This window comes from Dreissena polymorpha, chromosome 2 (assembly GCF_020536995.1).
Source record: "Dreissena polymorpha isolate Duluth1 chromosome 2, UMN_Dpol_1.0, whole genome shotgun sequence".
Lineage (NCBI taxonomy): Eukaryota > Metazoa > Mollusca > Bivalvia > Myida > Dreissenidae > Dreissena > Dreissena polymorpha.
Window position 1 is genome coordinate 8,919,362 of NC_068356.1, and position 26,306 is coordinate 8,945,667.

The following is a 26,306-nucleotide window of genomic DNA, read 5'->3' on the forward strand; positions in this document are numbered from 1 at the left end:
ATCCACTCGACCATATTTTAATCCGAGAATGATCGGTGCCGCGAGAGGGGGCCGATATGGTTAACGCCGTGTACAAGTCAGTATCTAACAAGTGTACACTTTACAGTTCTACAGATTACAAGTTGACAAATCACAGTTCAACATTTTACAACGAATTTTCAAGTCAACCGGTGTTATGGTAAAATTTGTCATTAGTAGAAGCCTGCCAGCCCTGCCTTCTATTATCGTGGAAGAACTTACTGTCCGGCTTAACTGAATAGTCTTAATAGGTGTCAGGAAAAGATTTTTTAAGATTTCTATATATCATCATCATCATTGTTAAATTCATGGATGCAGATAGGTTTTAGGCACATTGGATCACACAATTAGTGGTTCCCGTCACCCGCTCGTTGTAAACAATTTACCTGGTAACAAAATGTAAATGAACAATTCACATGACATTTATTAATTTAGATTTTTTTCTATAACGTTTTAGGTTAAAACATTATTTCTGATTTTAGATACCAGTCTGACCCCATTATGTATTGAACACAGACCAGGTAATTGTTTTAATTATATTTGATGGTAAGATTATAGTAATTTATTTGAGGTCGATTCTGAAACACGTTTTGGCAACTTATATAAATCACTCTCGACACCTTATTTCTGATGGAATCCATCACCACGAGAGTCTCATTTCATTTTAAGGAGAAGCCAGTGCTTTCCTGCATAGTGGTATGCGTTAACCACAGGTAGCAACTAGTACCGTTTCTGTACATCTTTGGTATGATGCAGCTATGGATTTAACCCACAACCTCATGCACTCGAGGCAAACAGTTTCGAGGGTTTCGTCACTCATAATATAGTTGTAAAGTCTTTTCTTAGTGGAGTTGGAGATATTCATGATGGCGCATTTTTTAATATTAAACTCCATCTGCCAAGATTTGCTCCAATATATGAGAGTATCAAGGTCCTGTTGAAGATGTTGCTGATTAGAGTTAGAGTTCATCGGGCGATAAAGAACGCAATCATCCGCGAAGAGACGTATGGTTGAAGAGATGTTGTCAGAGATGTCATTGATGTACAGAAGAAATAAGCAAGGCCCAAGGACAGTCCCTTGTGGTACGCCTGAAGTGACTGGTGAAGATTCAGATGAGGCATCCTGGACGACAGCATTCTGGCTCCGTCCAAATAGAAAGCAGTCAATCCATCGACGTGTGTTATAAGAAATGCCATACAATTCAAGTATTGCGTAACCAAATCAAAGGCCTTAGAAAAGTCCAAAATGCCCATGTCGACTTGTTTGCCTGAATTTAGGTGTTTCGAAAGGTCGTCTGTTGTTAACAGCAACTGGGACTCACATGACCGTTTCTGTCGGAAGCCGTGTTGATTCTCGTGTAAGATATTCTGCGAGTCTAGTCGTTTCGTTATGTTAGATACCACTATATGTTCGAGCATTTTGAAGACAACAGAAGTTAGTGATACAGATCGATAATTAGATGGTTTCGAGCTATCGCACTTTTTAAAGATGGGAACAACATTTGCATTTTTCCAGTCTGATGGAACAATTCCTGTATCCAGAGAACGTTGAAATATGCACAAAAGAATGTCTGCTATGATTTCACTTTTTTTTAGCATGATGATTGGTAAGTTTTCGGGACCAGATGCCTTTTTCTCGTTGAGTCGGTTTATACTGTTAATTACGCTTTGAAGAGTTGTGGTAATTGGGTCCATGCTTTAAATGGAGATGATCCTTTAACGGGGATGTAGGAGAGATTTTCTTCTCTGAAGACCTGAAGACGGACGTTAGTAGCTTATTCAACAGGTTGGCTTTCCCCTTGGCTGTGTCTGCTATGAAACCCTCATTTTTCAGAGTACTTATGTCTACCGCATCTTGTTTACGGCTTCTGATATATTTCCAGAAAGACTTGGAATTTCTATCATTTACTGGGTCAAGCATGTCATTTAAATAAAAGTGAAAAGCTTTGCGTAGTTTGTATTTTACGTGTTTCTTCAAATCCTGGTAGGTATGTTTCAGCGATGATGACATAGAAGTACTAAGTCGTTTATGCATTTTGTTAGGACTAAAGACTTAAAAACATTCCAGATGATTTCAACTTTAATATACCAGTCGTGATATTTTATTGTCCCCTATTGGTTTTACCGGAGGGGACTTATGGTATGCACTCCGTCTGTCAGTCTGTCTGTCTGTCTGTATGTCCGTCACACTTTTCTGGATCCTGCGATAACTTTAAAAGTTCTTTATTTTTTCATGAAACTTTAAATATGGATAGATGGCAATATGGACATTATGCACGTCATTTCATTTTGTTCCTACGTCAAAAATTATGGTTGCTATGGGAACAAATATACTAGAAATACTGCTGAAAATTGTGGTTTTCTGGATCCTGCGATAACTTTAAAAGTTCTGAATATTTTTTCATGAAACTTGCAACATGGATAGATGGCAATATGGACATTATGCACGTCAATTCATTTTGTTACTACGTCAAAACTTGTGGTTGGTATGGCAACCAAAAAAAATATTCTGAAAATGGTGGAATTTCTGAAAATGGTGGAGTCGGTAGGGGACCAAATTGCTTGACAATAGCCGTGTTCAATAAACTAATAATTGTAAAAAAAAAAAACGTCATTAAGAACTTTTCTTTTTTTTTTGTCTTTCGCGGTTGACGGTCTCTTTAATATACTGCCATCCAATAGGCGAAATCTTTACAGTCTATAGAACTATAATAATTTGATAAAATAAAAAGGTACATTCCCTGGAGTCCGAACCCGGTACCTTAAGATGCAAAAGCTAATACGCTACCACTTATTAATTAATTAAATACACATGTATGTTAAAATTAACAGTATCACAATGTTATTCAAATTAAAAATCAATTAAAAAGATTTGTAATTTGATTAAATAGCAATTTATTCACACAATGGTTTAATATGCCACATACCAACAGACAAATAACTTTCTTCAAACACACACACTTTGCATACGTTGAAGTATTTAAAATGGCAAGTTCACGGGTATTAATTGAATGTTACAGTTACGGTACAGGGTTCAAGGATTCAATTTAATTCCATTTTCGCACGAACGAATCATTTTATAAAATAAACGAGTCATTGTTAATGTACACTATGAGCTGTTAGGTGAAAACAATCCTCCATTTCTTTGATCTGATAAGTTAAGTATTTGCCGTACATTGAAAGCTTAGTTCATAACAAAAATTAGCGTTCATAATTAGAGACCCAGGGTACAAAGATAATGTTCAAAGCGAGGGTCATGAAGTTAGCTAAGTAATGGATGTTGAATATTAGAAATACAATACCCAGCCAATGACGAAAGCCTAGTTGGATACCGGGCAGGCGAACGTAAGCAAATATCGATCCATGGGCGCATATTCAGTAAGGAATGGGCATTCGGACTAATGCAAATGTCGAGACAAGGTCGGAATCCAGCTGCTTAAAATGTATTCGAACTTCAGCGAATATCTAAACATGATCGAATTCGCACATTGGTGTTGGATATTAGAACTCCGAGCGGATATCGAGTCAGGGTCGAATACCCAGCAGAGAATTCGGTTTTCGAACTATCGCTAATATCGATTCATTTTCAAATACTCTCCTTTATTTTGGGTATTCGAACTATTGCGAAAATCGAACCAGGGTCAATTCCAAACTGAGAATTGAATATTCGAACTGCATTCACACGGCCGTTAATCACGCGCGTCACCTCTTTTTTGAGATGGATTAATAAATGAGCCGATGCAACTTCCGCGGTGGCGCTCAGGCCCGGATGTTTTGAAATTTCATGGATAATTTTACAGGGTGATTAGGTTTAATATGTTTTTTTTCAACATATTTCACATTATGTTTAAAATCGGACAATGTAGTGCCGTTCAGCGAAGGTTTATTCACAAAAATGTACAGAAACATACATTCTCAACCCATTTAAAAACGTGAGAACCTTAATTAGTTTTGACATTGGAGTTTTAAAAAGCATTTCGATGAGTATTTCCCGTCTGACGAGAACATTTCCGCCCAATTAAATCTCTAACGGCATCAAACTATTGCGTACAATATGCATTAGTTACTGCATGCACAGAAATATTGGCTTCTTGCAGACGTAGTAGATAATTTTGCATTTTTCCAAAAGAGATGGAGCCAATGCTAAGGAGATGGCGCCAATGATAGGAGGTGGCGCAAACGCCAATGCAGGATGCATCAATTAACAGTCGTATCGCAAATACATTATCACATACATTTGATAGATAATGTTATGTGTTATTTATTTGTCAACGTGCACACTAAAGTCCAAATCTTTAGAGAACATAAACATAATCTATACCGGTAATACATAAGATGTAGTTTTTTAAATATATAAGTGATCAACTCAATTAAAAAGTCACCAACATGAATGAAACATATTGTACGATATATACCAAAAATGTGTAATGCCAAATAAAATCAATATCTTTATGTTCAACATTATCAAAATAAATCATCGACAGCAATATTTGTATACAGTATATGAAACGATGATTTGTGGCCTTTAATCCAAATGTTACATTTACTAAAAGGCCAAGGTCAGCGAATCTTAACTAGGCTCATATAAATTGTTTTTCCCACTATCAACTCCAAAACTAAAGCTCGGTCTTTTTCCGTTAACTTTTTGTATAAAACATGTTGTAATGAAACAAAGACGACCGTTTCAATCCATCAAGACATTATTAGAAAACTACTTTTTCTAATTTAAAACGCACGCAACTCAAATGTGCTGAAGTTGTCAACTTACCAAAAAATGATGTAATTCTTGTAAACATAATATAAATCATTAAATACAATATTTAACTTTAAAATAGCTATACATGTACATTGGCGCCACCTCCTAATCTGAGCGCCACCTCCTTGGCATTGGTTCCATCTCTTTTAGAAATATGCTATGTATCTATTAGATAAGCTGGATGTTTTCGTGCACGCATTAACTTGTACAGGTTCCAAGCAATCGTTTTATGTAATGGGCGATTAAATTGGCTGGGACTTTTCTCGTCACACAGGCAAAAGACATCAATTTGCTTTTACGAATTCTGCCATGCCACATCTTGTAAAGGTCTTCACGTTTCCATATGGGTTGCGATAGTATGTTTCCGTACATTTTTAAATGAATTTATAATCGCTGAATCGCACTACATTGGCCGATTTTTAAATATAATGCGAAATGCATTGACAAACATATTAAATCTTATCACACCGTAAAATTATCCGTTAAATTTCAAAACATCCGGGCCTGAGCGCCACCTCGGAAGTAGCATTGGCTCATTTACTAAGTCATCTCAAAAAGAGGTTGCGCGCGTGATTAATGGCCGTGATTCAACACTTTTTTTCTGTCTTTATAAGGTAGATAATTACAAATACGTCTGCGTGAAGAAAAAATGCAGTGACTGAAAAAGAAAACGTTGAAGAATATATCAATAGTATTTCAATTAAAACTTACTCAACCTACAAATACTCTAAGAATATTGTTATACATATTGTACGTCGCATACAGTAAAAAATATAACACTTTATCATAAAACATATATTTTAGCTGCATACATCACACTATTACCTACACAGATAACCATACTTTTTAAAGAAACATTTACATAAAAACAATATTCAAATTTGATTAAAAATACACGTTTGTTCATTGGCTGCCCAACACATTTATTAACACTATAATATTAACGAATAATGTAATCCAAACACACTGTGGAAACCGTTAAAAGTGCCATTTGTAATGAATAAATTAAATACTTTAAATGAGTAATACATATTGAAAGCATAAAGAATAAATAAATCAAACACCTTGAGCAAATATACGGAAAAATGATTAATGGTTATATGTAAAGATTAACAACCATATTGGACTAAGGAAAAGACAAGAACTCGCAATACTTTCCCAACCTGAAATCAAAGTACTGAAAGTACTGGTGTGACGATGATTTTGAAGAGGATGGATATATAGAGGATATTTGTTGGATTCGTAGGAATATCGATGTTCCCAGAAAAACAGCGAAAATATCGATATTTTCACTGTTATTTTTCACTGTTTAAAACAGTGATATACCAGTTTATTTCACTGATATTTCTGTATAAATCACTGGAAAGCATAAAATAAATAGGCATCCATTTAAGTTAATCCACATCACCGCAATTGTGTAATTGTTATTGCTTGTCATTTATCCGCAGGTCAATAGTTAATGGTTGTGGTGCAATAGTTTTCGTTCTTGGACACTGCACTCCCCCTTCAATGAGATTTATTTACCTAAAAGTCTCATATTTGAACTTACAATTCATTTGGGAGTAATGGTCCAGACAACCAATGGATAAAACAGCAACAATATGCTAACCCATTATTTTTCGAGGAACTTAATTGAGAATTCCTGTGCTAGCCCCCAATCACAATATGTTGGAGTATAATAATAGTCAAATTATGTTTTTCTTCTCAAAAGATTGTCGTAGATATTAGGTTGAGGAATATATCATCCAAGACTACAACTTTGAGCAAGCCATTTTTTTCAGTTATTTTTATTGATAAACAATGTTTTGTAACAATTTATACTATACATAGATAGCTTTAACAGCACAATGTGGCTCATCTGAAACTGATTATTTCCTAGTGAACTTAACTAATTTTTCATAAAGATCAAGAAAAAAATATGGCATTGTGAGTATGAACAAACTATTTGCGTCTAACCGATCTAGTTGAGCCTTGTTACCGAGTTCCAACTTTTATTAATTTGAACATTCTGATCAACTGCCATGAAGATCAGGTAAAAAATGTAGGTGTTAACATAGATTTTAATGATTTTAGTTATTGATCAAATGCTTGGAAGCACATGACCCACTTTGGAACGTGACCTGAGACTAGACATTGTGACCTAACTTTTGAATATGCTTCTTTCAAGTTTGACTTTGAAATCATTTAAAATAATGTTCTAGCCAATTTACAAGTGGATCAGAGAGAGAATGTGACCACTAAAGTATTAACAGACTTTTCTTATATTTGTCATAGTTTTTGATAGAATATGAAACCCAAAATGACATAGAGGTGACTAGTTTCATAAGAATCTGGCAAAAAGGTGACACCCAAATTTAAACATTGTAAAATGATATCTTTAGTGTTCACAATAAACTTCGGATAAAATACAACAGCCGAAGAGTGATAACAAAAGCTCACCTTGTCACATCATAACAAGTGAGCAAAATAACCCAAACTATGACATCAAATAAGTGCTCAATAACTTCCAATAAAAATAAAATGTTACTTTTGAAACAAATACAATACCTTCCCTTTTTTACTACAGGATGTTCTAAAACAAGATAGCCCTGTATCGCTCACCCAAAACTCCTTCTATAGTGTCAAACACTTGTGTATGATTTGACTAAGTTGTAAACTAGCTTTAGCATGCACATGACCAACTTGCAAATTCAGCTTTTGATTTGATTAAGATGGTAATTGTAAGCAATTTTCATGAAAATCAGGAAGATAATGTGACCTGTAGAAAGGTAAAGGCAGTTTTCTATAATTTGACCTAATGACCTAATATTTGACAAACTACCAACTTTCAAACTGAAACTTTATGTCATCGAGATAACATTCTGTCCAATTTTCATGAAGATCTGGAAGAAAATGTGACCTCTGGAGTGTTTACTAACCTTTTCTGTGATTTGGTCTGTTGACCTAGGTTGGACCACATATGACCTACTTTCAAATTTAACCTAGAATTGACCGAGATGAACATATACCAACATAAGACAAACAAGGGTTGTTTGTAAAACATGCATGCCCCCATATGGGCTGTCAGTTCTAGTGGTAGCCATTGTGTGAATACATTTTTTGTCACTGTGACCTTGACCTTTGACCTAGTGACCTGAAAATCAATATGGATCATCTGCCAGTCATGATCAATTTACCTATAAAGTTTAATGATCCTAGGCCTAACTATTCTTGAGTTATCATCAGGAAACCTTTTTACTGTTATGCGTCACTTTGACCTTGACCTTTGACCAAGTGACCTGAAAATTTATAAGGGTTATATACCAGTCATGATCAATGTACCTATGAAGTTTCATGATCCTAGGCGGAAGCATTTTTGAGTTATCATCCGGATACCATTTTACTGTTTTGAGTCACTTTGACCTTGACCTTTGACCTAGTGACCTAAAAATCAATAGGGGTAATCTGCCAGTCATGATCAATGTACCTATGAAGTTTCGTGATCCTAGACGTAAGCATTCTTGAGATATCATCCGGAAATCATTAAACTGTTTTGACTCACTGTGACCTTGACCTTTGACCTAATGACCTGAACATCAATAGGGGTCATATGCCAGTCATTATCAATGTACCTATGTAGTTTCATGATCCTAGGCCTAAGCATTCTTGTCACTGTTACCTTACCCTTTTATCTAGTGACCTGAAAATCAATAGGGTTCATCTGCCAGTCATGATCAATGTACCTATGAAGTTTCATGATCCTAGGCCTAAGCGTTCTGGAGTTATCATCCGGAAACGGACTGACCGACATGTGCTAAACAATATACCCCGAACAAGCCAAATAAGCAATGCAGCATAACACATTCAAAAAGTAAAAGATATCTGTGCAATGATATTTTTTCTTCAAATGGTAAGATGAACAAACAAGAGGGCCTGAAAGGCCCAAAGTCGTTCACCTGAGATAACAAGATATTATTGAGACAAATAGTGTGACCAAAATTCATAAAGATCGGAAAATAAATGTGGCCTCTCGAGTGTTAACAAGGTTTTACTATAGCAATATAAGGAAAAATGCCCCACCCCCTGGCAGCCATGTTTTTCAACCAATTGTAACCATTTTCGAACTGATCCAAGATATTATTGAGACTTATATTCTGGCCAAATTTTATGAAGATTGGAATATAAACGTGGCATCCACAGAGTTAAAAAAGCAAATGTTGACGGCTCACGACGGCCATAAAGCGATCACAAAAGCTAACCATGAGCACGTTGTGCGATTACACTCAACGTATTCAAATTTTTCTCATAGGCTTTGCAATTGACCTTTATAGTATCGATGGCTATGTTATTATTTATTGCTATCATGTACCTGCAATATTGTGTGTATGTTTACAATACGCAAAGCATATGATATAAATAAACTAATTGAGCTTATAATAATCTGATTACTATGGCCAGGTCAATTAAGGACTTAAAAACATTTTTTGTCCTGATTTCATGAAGACTTGAGATATTTATGCACATAGAGTTTCAAGATATGGGATGATCCACAAATAAAAAGTATTTTTGATCTGTGTTGTGCAGGCTCTTTTTCCATGACTGTCAAAGTGAAATTGCCATGTGAAAAGGATGTCAATTTTTTCATTCAACCATTGTGTATAATGAACTGTTCTGCATATAATTTGCCATTTTGATAGGAGATGACCAGGGTGACAGAGAAAAGGGATATGCATTTGAGATCTGGTCAGGACTCCATATAAAAGTGGTTATATTTAAAAATGTTTAATTACCACATGACCACGGACTCTAGATCTCCGTGACATGACTAAGGTTCTAAATTAATCTAGTATGAACATTTGAACTATATCTTTTTAACACTAAAAAATAATATTTGATGTACAAATTTAATCTACCAATGTGTACAGATACTACTTAACATATATTTGACTGTATTGAATGTAGGAACTAGTTAAAATATCCATTAGAAAAATAGATCAGGATATGAAATATTCATTGCCTGAAGCACTCACCCTGGAGCTATGTTTGTATATATTTAAACACGCTGATTAAAGAAGTAAAACAATACATTGATACAACAGAGGGAAAATCATCCATATAATTACGTATCATATTTTTTATCTGGATCTGGATAGGTGCACAGCAGGATGTTTAGGTGTGCGCGCTGCGGGAGAGATATAGGAGTTACTTATATTTTGGATTTAATATAATTCACTGAAATTCATCACTGAAGTTACAGTATGATCTCATTTGATATAGATGTACATGATTGTATCAAGCAAAATATATTAAATAATTATCAGTTTTAATTCACTGTCATTATTTCAGTATCATTTAAATGATTTCAGTAAAGTCTATCATTCATATGCATCAATTTTGTAAATATCAATATAACTATATAAGTATATTACAAGAAGACATTTTTGAAACAAGGGCTGTTTGTAAAACATGAATGTCCCCCAAATGGGCTGTCAGTTGTAGTGGCAGCCATTGTGTGAATACGTTTTTGGCACTGTGACCTTGACCTTTGACCAAGTGACCTGAAAATCAATAGGGGTCATCTGCGAGTCTTGATCAATGTACCTATGACGTTTCATGATTCTAGGCATACGCGTTCTTGAGTTATCATCCGGAAACCATTTTACTATTTCGGGTCACCGTGACCTTGACCTTTGACCTAGTGACCTGAAAATCATTAGGGGTCATCTGCGAGTCATGATCAATGTATCTATGAAGTTTCATGATCCTAGGCATAAGCGTTCTTGAGTTATCATCTGGAAACCATTTTCCTATTTCGCGTCACTGTGACCATGACCTTTGACCTAGTGACCTGAAAATCAATAGGGGTCATCTGCGAGTCATGATCAATGAAGCTATGAAGTTTTATGATCCTATGCATAAGCGTTCTTGAGTTATCATCCGGAAACCATTTTACTATTTCGGGTCACCGTGACCTTGCCCTTTGATCTAGTGATCTCAAAATCAATAGGGGTCATCTGCGAGTCATGATCAATGTACCTATGAAGTTTCATGATCCTAGGCCTAAGCATTCTTGAGTTATCATCCGGAAACCATCTGGTGGACGGACATACGGACATACAGACCGACATATGCAAAACAATATACCCTCTCTTCTTCGAAGTGGGGCATAATAATACACTATACAGTTTGATATACTGTAAATAATGTTACTTCAAATCCAAGTAGTGAGTCCATCAAACTATTGCAAACGAAACACCTGGTGTGCCAAGGCACCAGCCGAAGTCAAATGCCTTCTGACTTAGTGCATTTTACTATTTATAACATCTACATTAGTTACAGATACATGTTCACATTTGTATGTGTTTGAAAAAATGTATAATCTTAAATTACATCTTCTGACCATGCATGTCGTAGATTTCAAAATCCAGGCCCTGGTCTGACACATTGGTTACATTATCGTTAAACTGTTACCAGGCTTCTGAATTTAATTAGCCAGGTCACAGGAAAAGGGCAGTCTAATCAGTATACAATTAAACTATTTGTCATTGTCAGAAAACCGCTCTTAAGCAAACAACTTTCAAACAACTGCAGGCTGGTCTGGATCTAAACTGGCCACAATCGCCTTAATGTCTCTTTTACTGGGATACATTTCATTTAACTTTAAAGGGATCTTCCACGTTTTGGTAAATTGACAAAATTGAAAAAAGTTGTATCGGATTCGCAAATTTTCGTTTTAGTCATGTTATTTTTAGGAAACAGTATTACTGAACATTTACCATGGTCTAATATAGCCATTATTATGCATCTTTTAACGATTTGAAAAATTATAAAGCGTTGCAACGCGAAACAATTGAATAATTTGGAGAAGTATGTTGTTGTTGTTTAATTTTGTGAAACTACGAAGATTGCTTATATTAGGTATAAAATACGTCAATCATTTATACTTGGCAGAATAATCGAGCAGGCTAATGCGTTTTTACTCCAGGACTAAGGGGGTCACTGGTTCGAGCCCTGCTGCGGGCTACTTTTTTTAGAATTTTATTCTGGATTTTTAACTGGAGCTTTTAAGATCCAATGTTTACATTTATCAATATAAAGCATTTAATGACTAACTTCAAAACATGCCAAAATCTGTGAAAAGGCCCCTTTAACATGATAAATATCTACTCCTATAAATATGAGGTCGATACACATGGAATAAACGGTAAATTACGTCTAATTATTTGGACTATAATGATAGCAACTACTGAAATAGAAAGAAGAAAGAATTCATACAAACCAGTAATTTGAGTAAAGAGTTTGTAATCAATGTTGTATTTCAGGACAGCTTGGTGACATGCAAATCCCATATGACATGTTGATTTCGGGTATCATAGCCTTTCAATAAGTCGCAAAATGCTCGAACAAAATGTATAAAGCAAAATGTGACTTAAATTGATCACTAAAAATATCAGTATCATCAGTATGCCTGTTTTGCCTTGTCGAGCTGTCGAGATCCAGAAAGTGCTTCATTCACATCGAATATAACCTTCGAATTCCATTTATTGTTGCATTACTAAATAGCGAAACAAGCCGATTTTAGCTGTAAGAAAGTTTTGACACGATTGTTATCAAGTCTCTCATGGGCGAAGTCATTGTTGTAGAAAGTGATCTATTCACATCGAATATAAGCATACAAATGTTTCATATTATATGATGCGTTTGAAATACTTCACTAAAAGCCAACTGTGTAAAGGCACTTGGATACAGGAAAAATAAATATTGTATACAATGTTTAAATTGTGAAGAATGCTTATTTTAATAACATGTTTATCAAATATAATTATTTCTTTGAACTTATCAATTTAAGCTCGATTGCGTCAAACGTTTATGGATTATTGAGGCATTCGTGAATGCATTTAACCGGTAGAAATCCGGGACCTTCTGATCGCTACGTGGACACCATATCCACTACGCCTTCGCGATCTTGTTATGCGCCTATCGTGTGACGGAACGTTTTGTGGGAACACCCTTGACGATAGGGCGGATGGGCGTATGCGCGGGCGGACGGATGGATGGCATGTGACACATCATTGTGTTTTCGCTCTGCTACAGATACAGTTTTCAACGAATGTTCTACACACTTTCTGGTAATGTGTGTTGTCATAATATGGAGGCTTAGTTCGATAACCAGCCACTTCGCATCAGTCACTTCAGAGTTATTTCCCTTGGTTAAAAGATTAATGCGAACCCGTTCCCGCTCTGCAACTTGTACAGTTTTCATCGAATCTGCACCTTACATTCTTAAAAGGTTTGTTGACATAAAATGGAGGCAATACTTCCAGCATGTTCGCACTGGGCACTCCAGAGTAATTGCTCTTAGTTTATATAAAAAAAAGTATTTCGCCGTTTCCACTCCCTTATTCAAACCCATTCTTTAAATACGGAAAAAATATTCAGTTTATCATTTTAACTAATTCTGTATTAATGAATACATTAATTGTGTTAATTAAGATGCACTTTTCAGTAGATGATTGACATTTAACTAAAATAACTATTTTTACATCGATAACATTTGGATTGAGTATGATGCAGTAAAATACCAATATTTGATTATGCAGCACGTGAAAAAAATTATTGCAATTATAAATATTGATAGTTTCTTACCATTGAAATACTCTTGTGATAGTTATTTTTGCTATCATAATTGTATCGTGTAAGTACTTTTTGACTGCTATGCTCAACGCATAAATAAAAATTAGAGATCAATTAACCAACATTGATTGATGTTTGATCAACACGATATACATTATAAGACATACATGTGTCAATTTGTAAAGTCATTTATGGAAATCTTGGATTGTAAAACAAAAGCATACAAGCTGAAAACGGTATAAAATTGTCACTGTCCATATGATGAAAATCAATTATTATTCCTTTTATTTCAGTTCATGAATATCATACATAATGGCTGTATGAAACTGAAATAAGTATGTTTTATCCAGATTTGTTACACTCACTTGTTTATGAACTGGAGTTTCTCACTGACAGTGTTGTTGTAGTCGAGTCATGAGTTGAATAAGGTATGAGTTATGAACACATATTTATTTTTAGATCGCTAAATGTATATAATCCAGCTTCACTTTAAATTATTTGATTTGATCCATGTTTATAAACACAATAAAATCATTTGTAATTTCAGATTATTATGTCTTGAAATAATGTTTGAACATTAAGTAAATTTGAATATTGGTCGGAATGCTCATAAAAATATTGCACGTGCTCTTAAGCAAAGTATTGACATACAGTTTTGTGACAGCACAACGCGAGTCGTATGAAGAACTATAACACAGGCGGATCACACGATGGCTGCATCAGGCCAAAACACAGGCGGATCACACGATGGGTGCATCAGACCAATTTGGCTCCACAATAGACACGAGATCTATCTTAAAGGGAATTCAGGAAAACATCGATATATCACGATTGCAAAATCGCGTTACGTCAGTTCGTTAAACAATCGAATTGTCGACAATATTATCTGGCTTAAATGAATATTATTTTGAATCCGTATTTGAAGATCTTATTAAGTTGAACAGTATACTATACGACAATTTTTCATATTAAAAAGAGCATTTATAAACATTTGTTAATTTAGAAATGTTAAAGCACTCCGGTAATCACACTTACTTTTATTGATTTAATAACGTGATGAGTACGTTATTATAAAGATGCACGTCTTGAGAATTCAAAAAAGGACCTAATATTTACAGTTATTTCCCTGTGAAAATAAAACTTCTTGGAATAAGGATTTTTACCCTACTAAATGCGTTTGTATTAACACATAAGAGGGCTATTAAAGAGGGCTTATATCCAGACCTCATCAACATTATAGTTTCATAACTCCCATTGTTTTCTTCTCATATATACCAACGAAACATCTAAGTTGTCATTATTATTTTCCTTCTTTGAATGCTAAGTACACATTATATGTATTAAATATTTATAACTCGACCGAATACTTAAATATAACACTGCATGTTAATATAATCCGACAAAGTCAAGCGTTGTGATGCAAGCAACAAATACAGACTTCTATTTTATTTGTATTAATTATTCGTCGAACAACTTGACTATTGAAAGTTCAGAAACTTGAAAACATTGATTATTAAATACAATTTGTTAACTTGTTACCATGTAGTATGAGCTTAAAATATCAATCGATTGAATCGGGTATGTAAACAACGAGCCGAATCATCGGAAATACTGCAAATATTTTGAGTATGATTTTATATGTGCTTATAGTGTAGTGTACAGTCTTAGCGCCATGGTACTGCGGATCAGATTGAACCCCTTTCGTTGATCCTTTGAACTATATTGTATAATAATGTTTTTTGCCGACTTAAAGTCATGTACAATAATATAAAGGAACTTGGAAACAAAGCCACAGTCGTTACAATTCATTATTAAGTATGATCTACTAAATAGCTTTTCAATGTCAAGCTTGTTTAATGACATTAAAACGATGTATTTAGATTTTACATTTATTGACCATTATTAAATCATTTAAACACACCAACATACATTGAAGTTAAGGAGGGTTGTAAAAATAAGGTCAACACAAGTTCTCATTAGATAAGAATGCCAACAAGATATCTTGCGAACGGCGAACAGAACATAATTATTAACTGATAATATTCAAAGTGTATAGAGTACAAATTTATTTATCCCACAGCACGGTGTGCATTGGCATTCCAGAAAAGAATACGTATGAACAATTGAAATGAACGATTTGATTTTGAAAACAAATGAGCCTTGTTCTGAGAAAACTGGGCTTAATGCATGTGCGTAAAGTGTTATCCCAGATCAGTCTGTGCAGTCCACACGGGCTAATCAGGGACGACACATTCCGCCTAAACTTGATTTTCGGTAAGGAGGGACTTCCTTGAAACTAAAAATACCATAACAGCGGAAAGTGTCGTCCCTGATTAGCCTGTGCGGACTACACAGGCTAATCTGGGACTACACTGTATACACATGCATTAAGCCCACTTTTCTCAGAACGCGACACAAATAAGCATCTATCAAATCACAATTAATTATTACAATAATAAGTGGCCCAGTTGTGAGATTGTACATAGTTTGTTTGACTTGAGACGTCCAAATTGTGTCATGACAACCTTACTACAACTTTTATTGCAAGTGTGGAGTATCTTTAAATGATAGCATAATGTTCCGAAATGGTCACCTTCACACAACGAAGATAGCTAAAACCACACATTCAAAAATGGGCGTTATTAGACTCATTGGCTGTATTCTATTGGTGTTACCTTGCGTTTTAACAGGTATTTATTTATATTAATTATATTTGTTTAATAAGTAACATTTTCTATAAAGTTCTATTTGCTTAAACAATAGTAGTTATGTTTTCTTAAATTTTCCCTTTTTCTTAAACCGTTCACACAATATACTACATAAACATAACACAAACATACTTTTAGAAATAAACAACTGGTGTTTTGTTTACCAAAATAGTTATTATAAAAACAAAAAACTTCTACATAAAAATAACGCCAGCTATAAGTATGCATTTAAGCAAAATAAAACAGTTGTAAAATTAAACCTGTTGGAGTCCAGTAATAAGAAGAATAAAATGCCGCCTGTATCAAATAATAGTATATTCAGTCAACAGTTTCAAACGAAAATATTACTTATAACTCAATAATAAAATGTATCTCGAACAAAAACGGTTATATGTATTGAAACAGATTCTATCATCAAATCAAATTTGCAAACACGTGAGTATTCATATATATATTATGAATATATATATTTATTTATTAATTAATTTATTTATTTATACTTTCATTAGCCAAGACAAATCAGGAAAATGAATACACGTGTCACCACTTGAAATAGTAAACCTTTTTAAGGCATATCAAACCTCAAACTCAGTTCAGTAGTAGACACAGAACACTGAAGTGTACATAAACTTCAAAATCATAGCATCGAAATTAAAAAAATGAAAACCTTTACAACAAAGGTCCTTTTTAATTCAAATTTGCCATTTGAATATTCATATGTGTATAAAAGCAAAAGTGGTTAAGACGTGAAGTGTACACAGCGTCTATGATTTTGATAAATATTTAAATATAAATTGTTGTAAAGTATCTGTTTGCAATAAAGATTAACTGTATTTGTTTTCAGTGAGTCAGCATGGCATATTTTCTTTAATATCGTTACATAAATTGCAAATCCTACAGTGCCGATTTTTGTTTTTTGTTTTTTCATACACTATATCGATACTGTTAACTAAGTTTATGTAGACTTTATTCTACAATTTATACTCTTATCTTTTCATTCTTGGGCCTGACGTCCTTTTGTGATTAAAAATTTATTCCATGGATGAAAACTAAAACGTTTTTAAGAATAAAATGCATCTCAATTTAAGAAAAAAATCAACATATAAAAGATATTGTTTATTTTAATATTTATTACGATTTATTATGTAACTATTGGTCCTTGAGGCACAACTTACTATACTTACTGAATAGCATTTGTTTATTTACACCATAAGCAGTTGGAAAATAAGCAAAAAAAGCTAAATACCCTTATCGATGTACTCTGATCGTTTAGTCCATATACTAGTATACAGTTCAAAAATCATCCACCAAATAGTAATATTTTTTAGATTCCGCATATACATCTTTATATCAAAGATACTTCCCTGTAATAGGCAATTAAGATAAGATTATAATCAGTTTTTTGTATTTGTATTTACTATAAGGGATATGAAAATTGCTTTGTAGCTTCAATAACTCATTACGGTCTTTCTCGCTTTAAGTAACTAATGCTGTAGTATTTTCATCATAATAACACTTACGGTTGCCTCCAGAATTTTACCGTTTTTGCTACTACGGATCGTGGGCGTCCAATCGTCACGCCCCGAACGCACTCCGCCCTGGAGACATCAACCCCTCTCTGTGCTCGCACCTGTCCTATTCCTTTCTGGACCTGGACGATACTGCCACCAGGATTATACCAACACCGGACCCACCGCATCCAGAGACCCTGTATGAAATGTTTCTTATTATATAATATAGCCAATGTCATCCAGCGATTTCTCAATAATTCCAAAGAAATTAGATACAACATGGAAACTTATGAAACTTATTTGAGGATTGTGTCTGACCCCTATTTGTTAGCCGAAGCCAAAGGTCGGGTCAATATTAGTAAAACTAGAGAAAAAAAACGTAACATGTTATTACTCAAAAACTAAAATTATAAGAAAAGTACATATCATATAATAAAACCCTGCATTTTGTTAAAGAGTTCCGCGTGTATTCTTGGACAAACGAGCTGTACTTATAAATGACCAAGTTAAATCTAGCAAAACGTTTCGGTTTCGCAGCAAGTCGAACGTCAGGTCAATCTTATTAACGTCATAATTAAACGGGTGCAATTACTCAACATTGACTAAGATATTACTAGTATCATGAAATATATCATGCACATTTTACTATATGATTGTCTTTTTTCTGTCTGTCAGTTCCTTCCTCTACAGACCCCGTTTGTCTGCACATACACAAATGAAACCAAAGAACTCGAAATGTCAGTTGAGTTCTGATAAACACAGAATTTAATGAAATAATTTAAAGAAAGGGTTTCAGATATTATCATTAAACTAAGTAAACACATTATTATAAATGTGACGGTAATGAGGAAAACATTTTTCACCAGCGATTAATCGTCTGAAAAATTATATTAACAAATCTTAATAATGTCGTGCAAACTGGACATTGGATTTGTGTATAACACATGGCAAGCGCATAGATAAGGGGTTTCATTTTTCATTGACATCGGTTTCAAACCAACTAAGGGACTCTTGTATTGCGTTTAGTATTGCCAAAACCTTGTTTTCATAATTTAATAGTCACTCATGTAAAGTGAAACACGGGATCGACTGCAGGCACTGTCTTAGTAAACATTTGATGCGACCACTATCAAAGAAGACCGTGGAATGTTCGTTTGTGAACACTGTGAAAATCATGTATGATGTTTGATGATTTTCAAGTACACTGATGAAACAATACCCTTAGATATACTAGGTATTTATTTATAATAGAGAAACATTCAAGAAAAATCACATGCGCAGCTCAAATAGTTGTATTACAAAGATAGACCAATTGTGAGCAGTTACTTTAATTTATTTAAGTTTTGATAGTATGTTTTCAAGTCGGTTATAAAAAAAATATTTGATAGAACTCATGTAAGTATAACGTGCTAATGTATTCTATCTTTATCTTTCAAAAGTATTATTTAAAATAATAAGCCTCAATGTTGCTGATAACATGTTCTTTTCAAATTTAATAGAACAATTTGCACATAGAAAAAAGGTTGAAAGGCATTATAAAGAGTGGTCGAGCAGCATATAATCCGCTCTGGGCTCCAGATCTATATTTGTTGAAACGAGTATTGATCTTCTCTTACCAGTATGACACAATTCAACAACCTCAAGAAGAGGAATAGGAGTCTGAAAACCATCGCTTCGGTGGGAGGTTGGGCCATGGGAACTGAAGCCTTCATCAAGCTTGTATCCTCGCAGGACTTGATGAACCAGTTTGCTGGAAACGCCGTAACGTAAGCAAGCACATGTGAAGTTATCGACGTACCAATTTGCAATAATTGCTGTAGTTAGTAACATTACTTATTCTTAATACAAGTAAATCAATGTCTCGTTTTCAATAAAAGCTGTAATCGAATGTCTATTCAATTTGAATTTCTGAATATACCTTACGTCCCTATTTGCAAGGACGTTTATTATGCAAACAAAATGCTACGGAATACCGTTAGTGCCATCGTGGTTACACATTAAAATCCAGAGGGCGACAATGCGATAGTACGATGGCGACAACGCAATAGTACGATGGCGACAATGCGATAGTACGATTGCGACAGTGCGACAACGCGATAGTACGATGGCGACAATGCGATAGTACGATGGCGACAGTGCGACAATACGATGGCGACAGTGTAATAGTACGATGGCGACAATACAATAGTGCGATAATACGATTACGACAGTGCGACAATACGATGGCGACAGTGCGATATTACGATGGCGACAATGCGATAGTGCGATAGTTTGATGACAAAAGTGCGCCAATACGATTGCGACAATGCGATAGTACGATGGCAACAATGCGATTTTACGATGGCTACAGTACGATATGCTGCATTGTCGCCATCGTACTATCGCATTGTCGCCATTGTTCTATCGCACTATCGTATTGTCGCCCTCTGGATTTTAATGTCTAACCACGATGGCACTAACGGTATTTCATAAAATGCTGTTATTTTAATTCCAACCTTTGTAAACGTGTTGTTGTGGAACAGAACGTACAGTCACAGCATTGTCGTCTTCAAAGTACCAAGCCCCTAGTATTTCTGCACACACATAATAGCGCTTTTATTTGTGTATTTATTTATTTATTTTATTTGGCATTATAAACTACGATAGACGTTTACGCAGAAGTAATACTTGTTTCGTTAGCAATTGATTTTTTTTTATAAAAAAAAACATGTATGTTCGTGGTTTAACCAAATATTTATTCTGATTGCATTTCAAGTGTCAAGTTTCTTTTATAATTCGTTAATCGCCAATAATCATGGTACATCACGTGACTTAGTGTGGTTTACAATTGAACGTTAATGGATGTAAACACACCGGTATGTAGTGCTTTCTTCAAATAACTTTTTTTTTAAATTACTTACGAATTTTAACTAGTGCATTAAAGTTATATGCAAAAATAAAGTTCTTACCGATGTGTTTACATTCTGTCCAGCCCTTATGTAAACCCCTGTGAACTCCGTTGATCCTGCACCCTGATATTGCCTAGTTATTAGATCGTGAAAACACCATATAATTTTATCATGTTGTAAAATAACACAAAAACCACCGTTTTATGGTTTAAAGAGATTGCCGTGGTTTTACAGGTTCTTGCGAACACATAACTTCGATGGCCTTGACCTTGACTGGGAATACCCTGGTGTTGAATATAGAGGCGGAAAACCTGAAGAGAAGCAACGTTTTGTCCAACTACTCAAGGTATGGGATGTGTGGGAATACAGACTGACCGGAGAAGTTGTATGTAAAGGCGTAGCTCAACCCCTTCTCTATATATTGTTTGAGGATAAATTACATTTCACATATACTCAAACAATAAATCATACTCTGCTTCATAAATGTTGAGCAACTCTACACTAAAGTCGATGAATGGATAATATTTCAGACTAATATTGAAACATGATTAGGGGAAGGTCTTGTATTAAAAACATTGTTAAATAAACATATAGTGTTTAGATGTACCTTTTATAAGGTACTGTAAAACCATACCATGATATTACAATGTCAGCTAATGCAATATTAGACCGTGCGTGAGGCATTCGAAAGCGATCCGGAAGTGCAGAAAGGTCGAGGACCGACTCCTTCTTACATGTGCAGTGGGAGTCACGAGGACCTCGTTGCGACAGCCTACAATGTGACGAGGAATAGCACAGTAAGATATCACACACTGACGTCATCCGACAATGCGACAGGAAAATCACAGTTAGATATCACAAAACGCCGTCATCCACCAACGTGACGTGAAATTATATTTGAAAGAATCAAGTTTTCATATCTTTACGTTAATGTTGACAAACTCTTGATATTATTATGATCCTTTCTATTTGCACTTCACATTTGTTTTATTGCAAACTCTTCTTTCGTTGCAATTTAAATATTCATGATGAGATACTTCTCTTAATAATAGCCGTAGTGGTAGGACAATTTAATCTCCACATAGCATAATAATCGTACGTCATCTTTCCTGAAAAATCTTATAGTATATTATATAGAGAGAGAATAATTGGTTAGTGTTGATTATAGATCAGGTTATCATGCGAGGCTTAGAAACAAAAAGCACGAGCCTTGGCGACTGCTTTTTCGTTTTCGTGCCGAGCATGATAAACCTGATCTACAATCAACACTAACTATTATTCTATTTATCCCACTTTCTATTCAGTAAACCTTTTTATTTAAACAAAATTAGTTTAACTGGATAATTTCGCTGGATTTATGACGTCATTTTGTCGAAATAAATTACGACATTTCGTGCCTTGGTTTATAGCAGATATTTAATCAACGGGGCTTTAATCAATCGAATTCGCTGTAGCCTGTACAAGTGGGATAAATATTCTTCATTAATAATTGGGAAATTATTGCATTACCTAGTGTATGTTTGTTAATATTCGTTTTGATCAGCTTAAATACTTTTAACTTAAAAGCCATTGTATAAAGTTTCGGATATTTTCTTAAGTTATTAAGATAATAACCCGAAAACTTATATAGAATAAGGGCTGTTTGTAAAACATTGCATGCCCCCCATATGGGGCTGTCAGTTGTAGTGTGAATACGTTTTTTGTCACTGTGACCTTGACCTTTGACGTAGTGACCTGAAAATCAATAGGGGTCATCTGCCAGTCATGATCAATGTACCTATGAAGTTTCATGATCCTAGGCTTAAGCTTTCTTGAGTTATCATCCGGAAACCATTTTACTGAGTCGAGCCACCGTGACCTTGACCTTTGACCTAGTGACCTGAAATCAATAGGGGTCATCTGCCAGTCATGATCAATGTACCTATGAAGTTTCATGATCCTAGGCGTAAGCTTTCTTGAGTTATGATCCCGAAACAATTTTACTGTGTCAAGTCACCGTGACCTTGACCTTTGACCTAGTGACCTGAAAATCAATAGGGGTCATATGCGAGTCATGATCAATGTACCTATGAAGTTTCATGATCCTAGGCGTAAGCGTTCTTGAGTTATCATCGGAAACTATTTTACTGGTTTCTAGTCACCGTGACCATGACCTTGATCTAGTGACCTGAAAATCAATAGGGGTCGTCTGCGAGTCATGATCAATTTACCTATGAAGTTTCATGATCCTAGGCGTAAGCGTTCTTGAGTATATCATCCGTAAACCATTCGGTTGAACGGACCGACGGACCGACCGACGCCGACGACCGACCGACCGACGGACCGACCGACGACAAGTGCAAAACAATATACCCCCTCTTCTTCGAAGGGGGGCATAATAAGAACTTAATGCATCTACAATCATCATACTGTTTGTTAGTTTAAACATACACACACGTTTGTTGATTTTTTCAAAAAATGTTGCTTCTATTCCAGTGATTTTATTAATTATTTATTTCGCCAGGTATACTGTATCGCATTACAATATTATATATTGTTTTCTTATCAATGTTCGTTACTTTATTATGTTCTTAGCTCTAGGTCTTAATCCCTTGATTGTCCCTTTTTTCTCTCAAATATCTTCCTTTATTTCAGTAACTAGCTGTTTAGATTGATCTTTACATTGCATATGTATTTTATTTCATTGGAGTATGTTTTGTGTGAAAATGTTAATATTTAGTGCGTCATACGCATAGTTCATTTATAATCACAGCTTATTTTGTGAAGATGTCAATAACTGTTATACAAAATACAAAACAAAAATACTGCATATGTGGAAAACGAGATGGCGTTTCTATTATTCCATTGTAAATTGGTGATCAGCCAGAAATATTGCCCCCTGATCCTCAGGTATTCCGACCTGATTAACTGATGATGTACGACTTTCACGGCGAGTGGGAGAACACCGTCAACGTCCACAGCGCCCTCTACAGCGACTTCGACTTAAGCGTGGTAAGCTAACTACTCGCTGCGGTACTTGCTCTGCATGTAAAATGTAGGCACTGTATTCACAAGTTAAGTCACAAAGATCTGGAATGATTTATGGCTTATAATAGTTTCTATGAAAATCAGTGCTTTTTTTTACATAATTGGACTTTTGTATATGCGTTGCTGTTAAAATTTCAACGCGAATAGAAATAACTTACATACACCATAAATATTAGAATACATTTAAATTTGAGTCCATCATCATTCTCTGGTTAACAACATAAAATGGAATTAAAATGCCCGGAAGCAGTCAAATCTCTTCGTGGATGTTGGTTGGTGATTCGCAGGGTTATAGGTTAAGAGGGTAATGGGTTGAAGGCTTAAGGCAATGATAAGGTTGTTATGGTAAGAGGTAAGAGTTATTGTGAGAGTGAATGTTTATATGTTAGGTTTCGGTTACGGGCAAGAGGTAAAAAGGCTGATAAGTTATGGTTAATGTGTGATGGGGCTAGCGTCAGGGGTTGAATGATTAAATATAAGCGTTATTTGTAAACGTAAGATTGATAGACGCTAGGTTGGCTCTCTCTGTCAATTTGAGATAGTGCAAATAAAGTTGCAATATACATTTCATCCTATTACACTCTCAGGAAATATAATGTTATAGTGGATGCAATGGTTGGACATACGGTTGATACAGACCAATACCCAATATGTAGCACTGCATGATATTGATGTAGTTAAAATGACTTCTTTCGCAGCTGAATATAAAGAAAACGTAAAAAATATAATTTATTAAAGTTTCCTGACAAATATTATGTAAAAACACATTTTACTTTAATCCATCAAACACAGATGTTACATTCCAATGCTGTGGTGAATTATAGGCTTTACTTCTCTGCTTATAGGATCGCTTTGTTAAGTTGTGGGTGTCAGAAAGGGCGCCAGAGTAAGCTGCTAATGGGGTTGCCGCTCTACGGGCGATCCTTTACCCTGGTTGACCCCAACAACAACACCGTGGGTGCACCCAGCAGTGAGGGTCACGAAATGCCTTACTATCAGGTAACAATAAAAAACATATGTAAATGTTTTGCTCTTAATAGGCAGCACCGCTAATCTCTTGATATCGTCCCAACAAACCTGCGCCCACACATTGTTTTTTTTCGTCACCCCATGCAAAGAAAATCAGTGTGGTAGAATTAAAAGTGCAACGTGAGGGAAATAAATGCTTTGAGGTATACAGAGCTGATGGAAGAATGTCGCGAGAAGGATTGTAGTACCCGGCTGCTCCCCGTAAAAGTCGAGTGAAGAGGATTTCCTGCTACTCCGGGTGATGTTCACTGCCCTTGTAGACACTGGCTTCAACAGAATGACAGCCATCCAAGCAGTGTGCAGTGCTGTTAATAAGACGTAAAGTTGGATTTTGCGCTGCAGAAACCGCACGAGCTGGAGCTAGTTACCAACAAACTGTTAACTGATCCGCCCGAGGCCCCACCATACTAACGTGTTCTTGGTTTTAGGGGCAAAATATTTATGGTGTATGGAACTCAGCTGATAATTGTTGTAAGTGTTGTGTGAAAAACTGCAATTGTATTACTGGCATTAAAATATAAAGGGAAATAAGAAAAAACAGGACCGTATTGTCACTTCTACTTAATTATATCAAGTTCTGCTTTTCATTTTATTGTTATCGTATTGTTGAGAAAGGTCAATATAAATCTACTATCGATTGCAAGTTTAATATCAGATAAATCATAATTGCACATGAAAAGGCCGTTCATCTCAAAGTATTTGCATGTGTAGGTCCTTGACATAATTAATACTCATAAACCAACGAGAGAGCATGACCCATCGGCAGACCATGAAATTACAGGTGGCCAGATGATAAAAGAGCACCAGATAACCCCGACTACGCTATCAAACGAGCGCGTTCCCTTCTTTGTCCATAACAACCTATGGGTCGGGTACGAGGACAGGGCAGCATTCGCGAAAAGGTATCATATTTTTTCAAAAACAAAAAAGTCCTAATGTCCCCTGAAATATATATTTAAATCCAGTGTGTCCGTATCTCAGTTGTCTAACAACTCATTTACAATATGTTTTTAAACAACTATGTTGTGCCATCCGAACAGTTTAACAGTTGTTTATCGTGAACAAAATTACATGCGCGTATTCCAACCACAAACTAGAGTCATAGTAATCAATAGCAGACAACTAATCTGGAAATTGATTTCTATATTTTCACCACTAAAAGTAATTAACATATCCAAATAATGTGTTGTGCATCATTACTTATACAGCCCGAAACGTTTCGAAATCTACATCCGACATTACTTAAGGCGCATCCATAATATCTCCTTAAAAGTAAGCACGTTTGCTTTCCCTACCTGAAAATGCCTTTACTTTTACTTCAAATTTAACACACGTATCTTCATCTTTCTTTAAGGCCCAGTACCTTCGGGCGGAGGGTCTAGCGGGTGCCATGGTTTGGGCTATAGATCTGGATGACTTCCACGGAACTTGCGAACAGGGACAATACCCTAATGATGAACGCGCTGAATTTGATCATCAGTCCCGACAATGCTATCGTAGGATAAGCATGATACGCGGGATATTTGTTTGGGACATAATTACCGTATGTGTGTGTACTCAGATAGACTAACCAAGTAAAAAAACTAATTTGTGAGTTTATTGTTGTCAGTGCTGCGTGTCAGATCTTGAAAGTATTTAAACGGGTACAATTTAGCGTGCATGCCACTTACCTTTCGGATCAGAAAATATCATGTGTGTAATTTGCATAGATTATGACAGTATTGTCTGGCTTTCGATGAAGGCGGCGTACAACCCC

At 35.3% G+C, this 26,306-nt stretch overlaps 1 protein-coding gene and 1 long non-coding RNA gene across 3 annotated transcripts; both read left to right on the plus strand.

The window, feature by feature from the left end:
• Nucleotides 1–15,910: 15,910 nt before the first annotated feature.
• LOC127865812 (putative chitinase 1) lies at nucleotides 15,911–23,416 on the plus strand. Of its 2 annotated transcripts, XM_052405829.1 has the most exons (6): nucleotides 15,911–16,077; nucleotides 17,628–17,805; nucleotides 19,226–19,372; nucleotides 20,729–20,840; nucleotides 21,163–21,291; nucleotides 23,384–23,416. In XM_052405829.1, exons 1-6 carry the CDS (start codon nucleotides 15,963–15,965, stop codon nucleotides 23,399–23,401), a joined length of 699 nt encoding a protein of 232 aa, XP_052261789.1. In that variant the 5' UTR covers nucleotides 15,911–15,962; the 3' UTR covers nucleotides 23,402–23,416. The 2 variants fall into 2 exon arrangements, with proteins under 2 accessions (XP_052261789.1, XP_052261788.1); XM_052405828.1 differs by lacking the exon at nucleotides 23,384–23,416 and having other exon boundaries at nucleotides 21,163–21,393.
• A 1,918-nt stretch (nucleotides 23,417–25,334) lies between these two features.
• Nucleotides 25,335–26,144, plus strand: LOC127865816 (uncharacterized). Its single transcript, XR_008042775.1, has 2 exons — nucleotides 25,335–25,452; nucleotides 25,905–26,144. It is a non-coding gene; the product is annotated as an uncharacterized LOC127865816 (long non-coding RNA).
• Nucleotides 26,145–26,306: the final 162 nt, after the last annotated feature.